Source organism: Camelus dromedarius, chromosome 11 (assembly GCF_036321535.1).
Source record: "Camelus dromedarius isolate mCamDro1 chromosome 11, mCamDro1.pat, whole genome shotgun sequence".
Classification (NCBI taxonomy): domain Eukaryota; kingdom Metazoa; phylum Chordata; class Mammalia; order Artiodactyla; family Camelidae; genus Camelus; species Camelus dromedarius.
The window spans coordinates 6,352,871-6,365,335 of NC_087446.1; the positions used below are offsets into that span (position 1 = coordinate 6,352,871).

The 12,465-nt window shown below is 56.4% G+C and overlaps 1 protein-coding gene across 1 annotated transcript; it reads right to left on the minus strand.

The window, feature by feature from the left end:
- Positions 1-75: 75 nt before the first annotated feature.
- Positions 76-12,149, minus strand: CSDC2 (cold shock domain containing C2). Its single transcript, XM_010983507.3, has 4 exons — positions 11,565-12,149; positions 3,523-3,815; positions 2,635-2,757; positions 76-2,038 (listed from the first exon to the last, which is right to left on the minus strand). The coding sequence occupies exons 2-4, from the start codon at positions 3,696-3,698 to the stop codon at positions 1,876-1,878; spliced, it is 462 nt and encodes a 153-aa protein (XP_010981809.1). The 5' UTR covers positions 3,699-3,815; positions 11,565-12,149; the 3' UTR covers positions 76-1,875.
- Between the last annotated feature and the right edge of the window lie 316 nt (positions 12,150-12,465).

Below are 12,465 nucleotides of genomic sequence, written 5' to 3' on the forward strand. Positions count from 1 at the left end.
ACAAGGGCTGTTTGGGGTGTCCTCCCAAGCCCCTTCCCCTCGGACCCAGACAGACAGAGGCATCTCTGGCTAGGCTGAGTCACAGTTGAGGGTTTATTGCCAGTGTTAGGAATGTTGGGGGAGTCCAGGTGGCTGGGGGGTCCTGGACAAGGTCTGACAGGACACCGTGGGGCCATGAGTGGGGCAGCCCCAGGGCTGGTGCTCCCTGGCTAGTGCCTAAGAAGGGGGCCTACTCTTGGGGTGGGTGTCTTGGGGGCTTCTAGGAGTTAACCGGCACCAATAAACCAGCCAAGGAAGCCAGGGAGCTACGTTTCTCAGAGCAAAGGCGTCAGGCCTTGCTGGAGTAGCCCAAGCTCAGGGTGGGATGTCAGCTAGGCTGGGCCATTCTGAGTTTAGGGGGCGGGCCAGCACATCTTAGCAGCTCTAGTTTCCCACCTCTGTGGTGGGGACAGGGAAGAGCTGCACATACCCAAGCTGATCTCCACCCTGGGGCCTTGGGGCACCTACATACAGGGCCAAGGACCCTCCTAGACAGTCACTGACACCCCCCCCCCCTTCCTGGGCATTTGAGTCCCCATTTCACTCAGACTGGGTCTCAAAAGGGTCACTCCCTGGCAGGCCCTCTCTTGAACCCCATTTCTGCCCCCATCAGGTGATGTGTTCTCTGGAAGGAAGTCGGGTGGAAGGTAGGGGGAGGCAGAGCCCCTCCTTCTTGTCCTCCCAGGCCAGGCCAACCCCCTGCCCAAGACTGAATGCACACAAACACACGTCCTGGCCCACAGGACTCCAGGTGAGAGGAACACCACACGTCTTAAGGGATGGACAAGACAGGGACCACACCTCAGCCTCTGGCCTACTGGGGACCAGCAGGAGACACTGTCCCACAGTTTTCGGAAGAGGGCCCAGCAAGGGGGCTGCAAGGCTGGTGGTCTCCCAGCCTGAGGGCTGTTCTGGTGGGTGCCCCTGCCTGGCCCTGCCTGTGGGGATGTTGGTCTGTCCTTTGCTGGGTCCTCAGCAGCACGAGCAGAGCATCCGTGGGGTTTGTGAGGCAGGACAAAGAGCGTGGCTCCAACCAAACTAGGGGAGACATATCCCCACCCCTCTGCAGACTGGTGCCTCCTCAGGCAGAGTGGAGGCAGTGAGGCTCAGCGTGGCCCAGGGTAGGGGACATGGCCTCAGGGGTTCACAGAGCTTTTGCCAGGCTGAGGGGGAGGGACTGGCTGGCAAAACAGGAGCCCCCAAACTGCCTTTCCTGCTTCTCCAGTGTGCTGAGGAAGAGAAGGAAGGAAAGCAGGCTGGGCCTTGGTAGTGGGGAGGGGGCTTTCTGCCTCCAGGTTTTGCCTTCTTCCCCTGCGAGAGGCCGGGAGGCTCCCACACAGCACTCACTGGCCTGGCTTCTGAGGGGAGGGGTCCAGGCCACAGTGGGAGACCCCAGCCCAGGGTGGGAGGTGTGAGTAGCAGAAGCAGAGTCTGGCCCCGGGGCCAGGCATGGGACACAGGCTAGGGGAGCAGGCTTATATGGGGCCCCGCTGCTGCCCAGACTCCCAGCCCCAGGCCTGACACAGGCCCTGGAGGCCCTGTGGCCACATGGACGGGTGTTAGGAGGGCAAGAGGGTCCTGTGCTGTGTGGCGGGGAGAGAAGGAAGGAGTGATGAGCAGAGAAGGCAGGACTGGTGGCCTCGGTACAGCTCACAACAGTCACGGGGGTGGATGGAGGCACATATTCACGGCCACAAGCACAGACAGACAGATGTGCACACCGAGACTGCCCCAGGGACTTGGTCAGCCAGTGCAGTGGGGCATGGAACCCGCTGCTGCCCATCTACCCAGAGTCGCTCCCCACCCGCCCAGCAGCTGGCACGTGAGCTGCCCAGCCTAGGAGCCCACAACCTGGCCGGACCACGTCTCGTGGGGAGTGTGTGGGGCCAGCTGGGTGAGCACCACCTCCACGGCTTGGAACTTCTGGTTCTTGGGCGGGATAGGGCACATCTTGTAGGTCACCTCGTCGCCTTCCACTGGCACGTACTCCCCCTCGATGCTGGTGAGCGGGAGAGGGGTGTCAGCCCCACAGGCCCCACTCCCAGGACGACCCCTGTGGTCTGACCTGAAGGAGGCCTTGCGCTGGGCTTAGCTAGGCCAGGGAGCCTGAGCCAGCTTCCCGTCTCAGAGCCCCAGTTCTCTGATCTGTAAAATGGGAATCATAAACAGTCCTGTGCTATAAAGTGAGATGTGAAAGGGCTCAGGGAGGTCTCCGAGGCTTAAAGCCCAATGACCTCGCGAGGTCACACCTGGCATTAGGGCTGGGGGCCAGGCCTAGACCACCTCTCCTACCTTCTGGCCTACCCTCCAGGCTGAAAGATCCAGGGACTGGCCCAGCCCTCTCAGCCCCTATGATACAGAAACAGGGTCCCAGGACTCAGCCCCTGGTGCCCAGGGCTTCTGGGGTCTGAGCACTCCCTTTCCACCTGGCCCAGCCCTCCTCCACCCATGCGCCCGTAGGCTCTATGACAGGAGAAATATGCCAGGAACAGACTTTAGCCAGTGAGGGGAGAAGCCTAGGGAGGCCTTTCTTGAGGCCCTGCTGGGTCACTGCAGCAGGGGCCCAGCCAAGAACAGGGGGCTGGGGGGACTCACTCAGATACATGCACGAAGATGTCCTCGGACCCGTTCTCGGGGGTGATGAAGCCGTGGCCCTGTGAGCGTGAGAACTGCTTACAGACACCTTTGAACACGGGGCCAGCTGAGGCACGGGCTGTCCTGAAGATAAGGTAGGGGGAATGGAACTGTGGCCTGAGGAACCCCTCCCTGGACCCCCGTGGCCCTCCTGGGCCCTGCCTGCAGAGCCTGCTTCAGGACTGTGGAAAACCCTCCGCAGACCAGAAACTGCCCATTGTTAGACCAGCTCAGTCCTCTCCTCATCCCATTGGACAATAAAGAGACTAAGGCCCAGAGAGGGGAACTGGCTCTCCCGAGGTGCACAGCAGGTGGGTCTCCTGACACCCAAACAGTGCCCCTCTCTCTGCATAGCACACTCCCCTTCTGAGGTGGTTTGGGCTTACACGGATTCCTGATGTAAGGTCTCTGAGTGAAGAATGTCCAGCCTAGGCTTGAATACCTCCCACGATGGGGAGCTCACTAACTCCTGAAGTAGCAGTATCCATCCTGTTCACTCACTTGTCATTCACCCATCATTCATCTTTTATTAAGCCTCTGCTCTGTGCCTGGCCTTGGGTTGGACACAGGGCACAAACAGCACTTGCATTAAAAACTCCTCTTTGCCCAAGCCAGGTCAGTCTCCCTGTGGCTCCCACATACCCCCTCCCCAATTTGAGTCCACCCAGCGACCTACCCCAAAGGCCCAGGGCTGGTCTCTGTCCAGCCTGCCCACCCCTCTCCAGAGGTCGACCCCATGTCTCTGTTTTTGCCCAGGCTGTTTCATCCACCCGGAGCACCTGGGCAGCCCCAGTTGGAGCCCGGTCCCGGGGAAAGATCACCAGAGCCTGGGCGAGGGCAGGTACTCACGCTGAATATGTCCTGGTCCGTTTGGTGGGCAGGGGACTGGGCAGGTCCCTAGATGAGACACCGCCCCGCTCCCAGACCCTGCTGCCCTCCCGGTGGAAGGGGAAGGTGGGCCAGACAGGGGACTTGGGGGAGTGGAGCGGTGGCACGACCGGGGACGGTGTGGACTCCGAAGTCATGGCAGGGCCAGCAGGAGAGCTTGATGGGCTCCTGGGCACAGAAGCCGGTGAAAGGCGTCCTTGCGGGCAGGGCCCGGCCTGGCCCCGCTCGGCGGCCTCACCAGCTACAGGCTCCGTCTGCAAGGAGGAAAGAGAGGTATAGCTGAGTGTGGTCCAGGGTGGGCAGCTTCTGGACACGAGGCTGAAGGGCTGGGGCTGCCTGCTACTCCTTACAGGGTGACTTCAGATCACTCACAGCCCTTGCTTGACTCAGTGTCCTCACCAAAAAGACAAAAAAGCCACACAACCTTTCTGTGGGCTGAATTGTGTTCCCCTAAAAATCATATGTTGAAGTTCTAACGCTCAGTGTGATGGTATTTGGAGATGGGACCCTTGGGAGGTAACTAGGTTTAGATGAGGTCAGGAGGGTGGGGCCCCCATGATGGGATTGGTGCCCTTAGAAGGGGAGACCCTGGAGAGCTTGCCGCCTCTCTCCCTGCCCTGTGAGGGCACAGCCAGAAGGGGCTGCCTACAACTGAACCAGACTATGCTGGCTCGTTGATCTTGGATATCTAGCCTCAGAACTGTAAGAAGTAAATGTCTGTCTTGTTTAAACCCCCATCTGTGGTATTTTGTTATGGTGGTCCAAGCTGACTAAGGCTAACTTCAAAGTCCTTCCAGCCTGAGGTTCAGTTCTTTAACTTGGAGGCCTAGGAGGTGGGATGGATTAAGTGGCCAGTGATGGTCTGGAAGACAGTTTGGCACAACTGCTAGCAGTTTCAAATCCACAGACCTGGGTTCGAATCTCAGCTTTGTCACCTGTAGTTTGGTGACCTCAAGCAAGCCACTCAACAGTTCCAACGTGGTGGTGAGAGTGTGGGCTCCGGACCCACATGGCCTGGGTTTGAATCCTGGCTCCTCTACCTACCAGCTATGTGGCCTTGGTCAACACTTACAACCTTTGACTGAGTTTCCTGCTCTGTAAAATGAGGACAGTGTTGGTTCTTATTTCACAGAGAGGTTGCTGTGAGGGTTCAGTGATTTTCCACATGCTTAGAACAGGACCAGAGCATGGTGAGCTCTTGGGAACGTTGGCAATTTTTCCCTAACCCCAGTCTCCTCCTTTCTAAAATGAGGCTGAAAGTGCTTACCATGCAAGGTTACCGAGGATTCAATGGTTTAGTGTGTCTGACAGATTCTGGCATCTCATAGATACCCAATAAATTGCTATTATCAATACAAATCAATAGAAATTCTCACATCTGCAGCTCAGTGCCTGGATGACCTTGAAAAAACTGATCCTATATTTTTCCCTGCAGAGAAAAGCGAATGTAGTTCCCCACCCCATGCACTCACCCACCTCCCCTCCCAGGGTTTGGGAAGTCTTAAACCCCAAAAGATGCCAAGCTGTTGACTGAGCCTGGGGTGGGCAGTCTGCCACAGTGGGGGCCACGCAGGATGCCTGGACCAGGAGAGCTCCAGTTCCACTGCTTATTAGCTGCTGACTTGGGTAGCATGTCCACCAGACTCAGCTTCCTCGTCTGTAATAATGGAGCTGATAAGCCCTGCCTCACTCCCTCACAGGCTGTGTGAGGCTTGGCTAAGGGGAGAATATAAGCAGCGCCCGTGGTCTGTGCTCATATAGGAGTGGTGGGGGGGGTTGGCAGTTCTCCACCTCCTCACCGCCGTTCCTTCACTCCCCCACCCCTCACCCAGACGCCCTGGGGCCACAGGTGAATCCCCAAGCCAAGTCTATTTCTGGCCTCCGTCTTGCCCTCTCCCCACCCCCAGCCTGTAGTTTCCAGGGAAGGATTCGCTCCTTAGGACTCCAGAGCCCAGGGGGCCCCAAAACACTGCACAGCAGGGCTGGAAGAGCCGAGGGGTGCAACCCTCCATCATTGGAGCAGGTCCCCTGGCCCCGGCTCAAGGTCACACAGCAAGAACTTTTCTGGGTCAAGGTGATGAACTGGCTCTGCTAACCCTAGAGGTGGAGATGAAGCCTCTCTCCTCCGCTGGCCCCCAACATGCCCTCCTCCAGCCAGGAGCACTGCAGGGGGTGAGAACTGCCCCTCACGGCCCCTGACAGCCCCTTACCCTGATGTGGAGTTTTTCCCTCTGAGCCCACTCGAGGCAGGGGCTGGCAGGTTTAGCATTTTTATCCCCATTTTAGAGGAAAGAAAACTGAAGCTTCAAGAGGAAAAGCAGTCACACAAAAACTTGCACATAAATGTCCACAGCAGCATTATTTATAATAGCCCCCAAATGGAAACAAGCCAAAGGTCTATCAACAGATAAATGGATGAACAAAATGTGAATATTATTCAGTCGTAAAAAGAAATGAACACTGAGACCTGCTACAGCACAGCTGAACCTTGAATCATAATGCTGAGTGAAAGAGGCCAGTCACAAAAGACCACATATTACATGATTCCATTCATGTGAAATGTCCAGAAGAGGCAAAGCCACAGAGATGGAAGGTAGATGAGTGGTTCCAGGGGTTGCGGAGGGGGAGGGAAAATGAGGAGTGACTTCTAATGAGTTCAGGGTTTCTTTTCAGAGTGGTGAAAATATCCCAAAATTGACGACAGTGATATTGCACGACTTTGTGAATATACTAACAACCAATAACTTAAACTTAAGCAGGAGAATTACATGGTGAGGGAATTATATTTCAATAAAGCTGTTACGAAAAAGGAAGACCGGTAGCAGAGCTCCCCAAGATGACATAGCCAGGACAGCGGGGAGATGCAGGCCCTGCAGCGCACTCCTGGGTGCCCCCTGCCCCACCTGGGTGTGGGTGGCAGGTGGTGGGGACAGAAGCTCGGCCGGCCTTCCTTCCTCCAGGAAGCAGTGCAGTCCTGGCCTGCCCACTGTACAGTTTTCCCAGGCCTGTTATTGTGCTTGGTGGTGACAGCCAGTGCTGGGAGGTCGTGGGGGAAGGGGAGGGAGGAAGATGGGGGAAGGGCAGAGGCAGCCCACAGTGGTTACCAGGGAGATGCAGCTGAGCAGCCCTGCTCCCCGGCCAGGCCTCCAGACCCAAGGCTGAGCGTGGATCCCAGGCCTCATGCAAAGCAAGCAAGCGGTGGGGAAGGGGAGAGAGGCACTGATTACCTAGGGTTAGGATTGAGGGCAGCTCCTCTCTTCCCCTCTCCCAAATGGACCAGGTGGCAGAGAGGAAGAGGAAGGGGACAGGATAACAGCAAGAACTGGCCTTCTCCCCTCCAGCGCCCTGTCTACACCCACCCCCAGCCTGCAGCCCCCACGGTGCCCTGAGTGCTGCTCTCGTATCTCCCCTCATCTCCCTCCTCTTCTGGAAAATGGGGATGAGCGCTTCAGTGAGGATGGAATGGGATGGAAAGTGGGAAGCACTGGGTAGGTGCTGGGTGAGAAGTTGCTCCTCCTGGACAGACGGGGCTGCTAAGTTGGGCATGGGGAAAGAGGGCGTGGACGGAAGGAGAGACCCGAGAGCCAAACCCACCCTTTCCTCTCATCTTCCTTGCTTCCCCAAGGACTGTCCTGCCCACTAGCTCCCTACCCTGCCCCTCATAGCCTCTCCTTTCATCAAATTCCTGCAACAGCCCTTTAAGGCTGGTGCTATTAGTACCCCATTTTGCAGATGAGGAAACTGAGGCTCAGAAAGGCTGTCACTCACTCAAGGCCACACAGCAATTAACATCTGAGCCAGGACTTGTACCAGGGCAGTCTGACTCTGGAGCCTTGGAGTGGGAAGTCAGGAGTCCTGGGTTCAGGCTCTGCATTGCTCCTGACTTGCTGTGTGACCTTGGACAGTCTTTCCCTCTCTGGGCCCTGCCAGAGACCTGGATTTGAAGGAGCTGCACAATGTGGGACAGCCTGGGAGACCAGGGAGAAAGGAACAAGGGGATGCAGAGGAAGCCTCTGCTTTAGACCCTTTCTCCAGAGTATTGCTGCAGAAAGGGGCATGTGAAGACAGAGCTTTCATTGTTTGAATGTTATCTACACTGCAAAGTCTTTACAGAAATTACTTTCCATTTTTAAATCTCCCTGAAAGGGTGAAATTACAATTGTTTACATTTTACAAAATAGGAAGTTGAAGTTCAGAGACGTTAAGTGATTTGCCCAAGGTCACACAGCAGGTAAATGACAGAGGTCAGATTCTTCAGAAGGCAACCAGTGCTTATAAGGATAAATTCTGTTCCTGGTTCAGCCAAGATGAGGCTGGAGTTTTCCTGAAAGAACTTTCCCTGAGAAACTAAAGGGGAAAATTAACTCCTCCAAGAGCAGAGAAACAGATGTGTTTGTAGAACATTTGTTTCAACTCAAACAGAGCTAAAGCCCAGCCCCCAAGGGATTCAGTGTGCCCATCTGGAGACATCTGCGGCCTGGAATAACACCCTTCCAAACTAGCAGTTGGAGGGTAAGAGTACAGCGTGGCACCCATGTGGCTCAGGTTGAATCCTGGCTCTACAGTGTCCTGGCTGAGAGACCCTCCCTTTCTGAGCCCCAGTTTCCCCATCTGTCAAATAAGGCTGTAGCACCCTGTCTAGGTTATGGGAGGAGACATGGAGTTTGGGTCAATGGTCCACCTGTGAGTGTTTTGGTTCTGACTCTCCCAGTCAAGCTTATCATCAATTCCCTGTGTGGACACCAAACCCCAGCAATTCTTCAGACAAAAGGACCTGATGAGGGGTGGGGCAGTAAAAACAAGACAACAGGGCTGTTCGGTGATACAGCATCATGGGGCTATGGATAGTGATTCAGCCCTGTCAGCAGATGACCTGGCATTGGGGCCCCTCCAACTATCGGCTCCTCCAGAAAGAACTGGGCAGGAGATGGCCGTCAGAGTCTTCTCTTGACCATGCAAATCTCCCTCCTTCTGGGCAGATCAGGGAAAGCAAGTTGGACCAACCACCCAGTGCTATGTGACCTCTCTGGTCCTCACTCTTCTCCTCAGCTATGCAAATCATCACTGGTCCAGATGACCAGTGAGGGTCACTCCAACTCTCCTCTGAGGTCGTCAAACACACACACACCCCTGAATGTGATTTCCAGGCACTGGGACAAAAAATAAAAGAGGAGAGAGTCCTGCCCTTAGAGGGCCCCGGTCCAGTGGGAGAAACAGACAGACGAGTAGAACACAGGGCAGTTTGTCTGGATACGGCAAGAGCATGGCCACCATCTATTGATCATGAACCACGTGCTAAGTGGTGTGCCAAGCCCTTTGCCCCATTTCCTCATTTAGTCCTCACAACAACCCCGCATGATAATCACTGTTATTACCCCCATTCTTCAGAAGAGAAAACTGAGGCCCAGAGAAGTAAAGAGGCTTGCTGGGATCATGCAGTGGGTCAGGGGCATCTCTTCTATACCCTGGAGATGTTTTTGGTGGGTTACAGAAAGGCCTGGGGCAGGAGGTGGGGAGAGAGGACTAGCAGGTCCCTGAAATCTCTCGAGAAGGAAGGAAGAGCAGGGCTTGGATTTCTATTTCTGGATTTGTGCTGACTCAGACCATGACCTTGGGTGAGTCACTTGCCAACTAAGGCAAGTTCAAAAACAACTCCCTCAATAAAAACATGCCAGCCCAAGCCCCCATTGTGGGGGAGCGGAGAGAGGGAGGAATGGGCATGGTGACTCAGAAAGAGGGAGGACAGGATGACGGTGGAAGGGCTTTCTGAACTTTGGGGTCTCGTCCATGAGGGCCCGAGGAGGGAAAGGGTTCTCAGGACCACCAGACAGAAGCTGGCACTTCCCAGGACCTTCCCCCTCCCCCAGCCTCCCAGACATTCCTTAAAATACATCAGTGCAGAAGCTGATCCAGCAGCTGGAGGTGACCTAATTAAACCTGGTTCTTTCCCCTCCCACAGCGTGTGTGTGTGTGTTTGCGTGTGTGTGTGTGTGTGTGTGTGTGTGTGTGTGTGAGAGTGGGGGCTGCCCAAGCCAATACTTGAGCTTAACTGAGACCCTTTAACTCTCCTCCATGTCATGTGCCCAAGATGCTCTGGGGGCTTCTTTGGGAAGTGGGGGTAGGGATGCCCAGATGGGCACCATGAGAGCCCGGGCTATGTGACCCTAAGCAAGTCGCTTCCCACTCTGAGTCCCCCTAGAAAGGGGAATGGACCAGCCAAAGTCACGTTTAGAGTGGCTGAGCTTGAACTCAGATCAGTGTGACCCCATAGCCCCTGAGCTTTCCATGTGATACACCACTCATCCTGGTGACCATCATTTCACTGGCTTTGGGGCACAGCTTTCTGCATCCCGACTGCTTTTTGCCTCCCATCTTAACACTCTTCACGGACAAAAGTCCAAATTGCCCCAAGCCCTCTTCCCACCAGGCTCTGGGTCCTGGCCCTGCTGGTTGTGACCAGCTCAGCCAAGCCCTGAGCGCCCTCTGCTGGTGCCACTCTTGGGGGACTTGCCTCCAGACAAGCCTGTGGGTGTCCCCTCCCAGCCAGCTGTGTGGGACCCCCCAGTGCCCCCCAGTGCCCTCCATGGCCAGTGGGCTTCTGTGAACACTACCCGCCCATCTATCTCCAAGCCTGGGAGAAACCTCTATGGCCAAGATTGTCCTCTGGCCTCTTCAAGGCCCCTGTGTGCTGGTTCCTGCTCACACCTGTCTGTTTTTTTGAAGAAGGGTCAGACAGATCCAGAGGGGCGGGGTAGATATGGGAAAAAGGTGTTTCTGGAAAAGATTTCAAGGGAATGGCGGGGGGAGATGGGGTGGTGGGGGGAGGTTGGGAGGAGGAAACATTCAGAATTTGAAGGACCCAGAGGCCCCTGGATGGAGTCAGTTTTGGGAAACTGGCTCCCCATCACCAGGGGGCTAGAGACAGGCCCTTCCCAGGCTGAGGCCTCCACTGGAGCACATCCAGGCGGGCATGGTGCCAGGTTCTCAGAGAGATTGCCCACCCCCAACCCGGGTACATGTCCTCCTCCCCTCCCCCAGCCCCAGCGGATGCAGCAGTTCACACTGTATTTATTATTGTTCTCGCTCTGCGTCCCTCTCCCCTCTCCCTGGGAAGAGCCTGCAGGCTGGCAGCTTGGCAGGAACCTGCTGTCTCCCTTGTGGGTGCCAGCATCTCCCCTCATCTCCGCCTGGTCTCCTTGAGGGTCAGGCCCTCAGGGACTTGGCCCTAGCCAAAGCTGCCCCAGTCCCGCACCCCATGGCAGGGGGCCCAACAGCCCCTGTCTTATCACCCCTGCCCTCCAGGGGCTGCACTCTGGCCCGGGTGGAGGTCGTAGCCAGACCAGCGGGCAAGGGAGAGGAGTGGCCTCGGGAGAAGCAAGAGCTCAGGGTCTGGGTGGCTCCAAGGCGAAGGGGAAAATAACATGGAGCCACCCCTCCAAGCCAATTACCACAATTATCCCCATCACACCGGGGAAGAAATAGTCAGGATGAGACAGCTGCTTCGGGTCCAACTGTCTGCCTGCCCTAGATGGTCCCTCCCCAGCCCCAGCACCAGCCCTGAATGCCAGGCGGAAAGACTTCTTTTGCTCCCTGCTACACTCGCCTTTCAGCGTCTGGTAGGAGCACAATTATTTCTCCAGTCATTTCTCTCCCCTTGGTTCCCAGACAGGAGGCTGCGGCTTGGCAGGTGTCTGCTGCCTCTTGAGCCAGACACAAGTCCCAGACACACACACTCAGACACACACACAGACACTCTCGCACAAGGAGTCGCAGAGCCTCCGCTTCCCTTGGGGGCCAGGAGAGGGGGGCAAGGAGGGTGGGATGGCCAGGTGGGTGCATCTAAATATCCCCCTGCCTCTCCTGTAAGCTGAACTGGGCTGGGCCAGCCCTAGGGGAGGTGCCCACCTTCCCAGTGCCCCCACGTTGCACTTCCCTCCTTCGCCCCCTCCAAAGCCAGTTTCCAGAGCCGCTGTGCCCTTGGCCCCCATCACCTAGCCCCTTACCTCTCCCTGGCGGTTGAGGTCCGGCGCTGCCTCGCAGCTGGTTCAGCACTCTGCTTCTCACTGGCACTTGGAGCGATAAGCAGGGGATGGGCTGTGTGTGTGACTCTGTGTGTGTGTGTGTGTGTGTGTGTGTGAGAGAGAGAGCATGCGGCAGGCACCTCAGGCCCCTCACTCACTCACACACGCCTTCCTCCTGACGTCAGGAAAAGCAGGAGGGAGGGACTGGGATGGGAATTTGTACTCCCTGCTTAAAGGGACACAGGGCCCTGGCTCCTCTGGCCCAGACACCACCTTCTGAGTCAGGCACAAGCAGTGTGAGAGAGTTAGCTGCGTCTCTCGGGGCCCTAAAGCTTCTTTTTCTGAAAAGTGGCTTTTATTGCCAGGCCAGGGTGTAATTTGCCTGCCAGGTGGGAGTAGCTCCTGAGGAATGCAGGGGAGGAAGCGCTGGGGACGGCCTGCATTCCTAGCAATTAGAGAGCAAGTGGTGGTGAGTGTGTGCCTGTGTGCGTGTGTGTGTGTGTGTGTGTGCGTGTGTGTGTGTGCGTGTGTGTGCGTGTGTGTGCGTGTGTGTGTGTGTGTGTGTGTAGCCACGCATGCGTGCTGGGGGCCTGCGGGGTGGGGGGTGAGTCTGGGGGAAGGGAGGCCACAGCAGGGTCCCAGGGATTCTCAGACCTTCCTCTCCCCTCTGTATGCTCAGAGTGTCCCCTGTCCTTCATCAGTCTGTCCCTCACTTGGCTCTGAGATCCTTGCGAGTGGACGAATGTGGGCAAGTCACAGAAACTCTTCTCTTTCTCTGTCTGGCCCGCAGTAGGCGCTTGAGATATTTCTACAGAATCGAAGAGGACCCTAAGGGAGCGAAATGTTGCTTCACACACATACACACCACAGCCTGGGAGGCTCT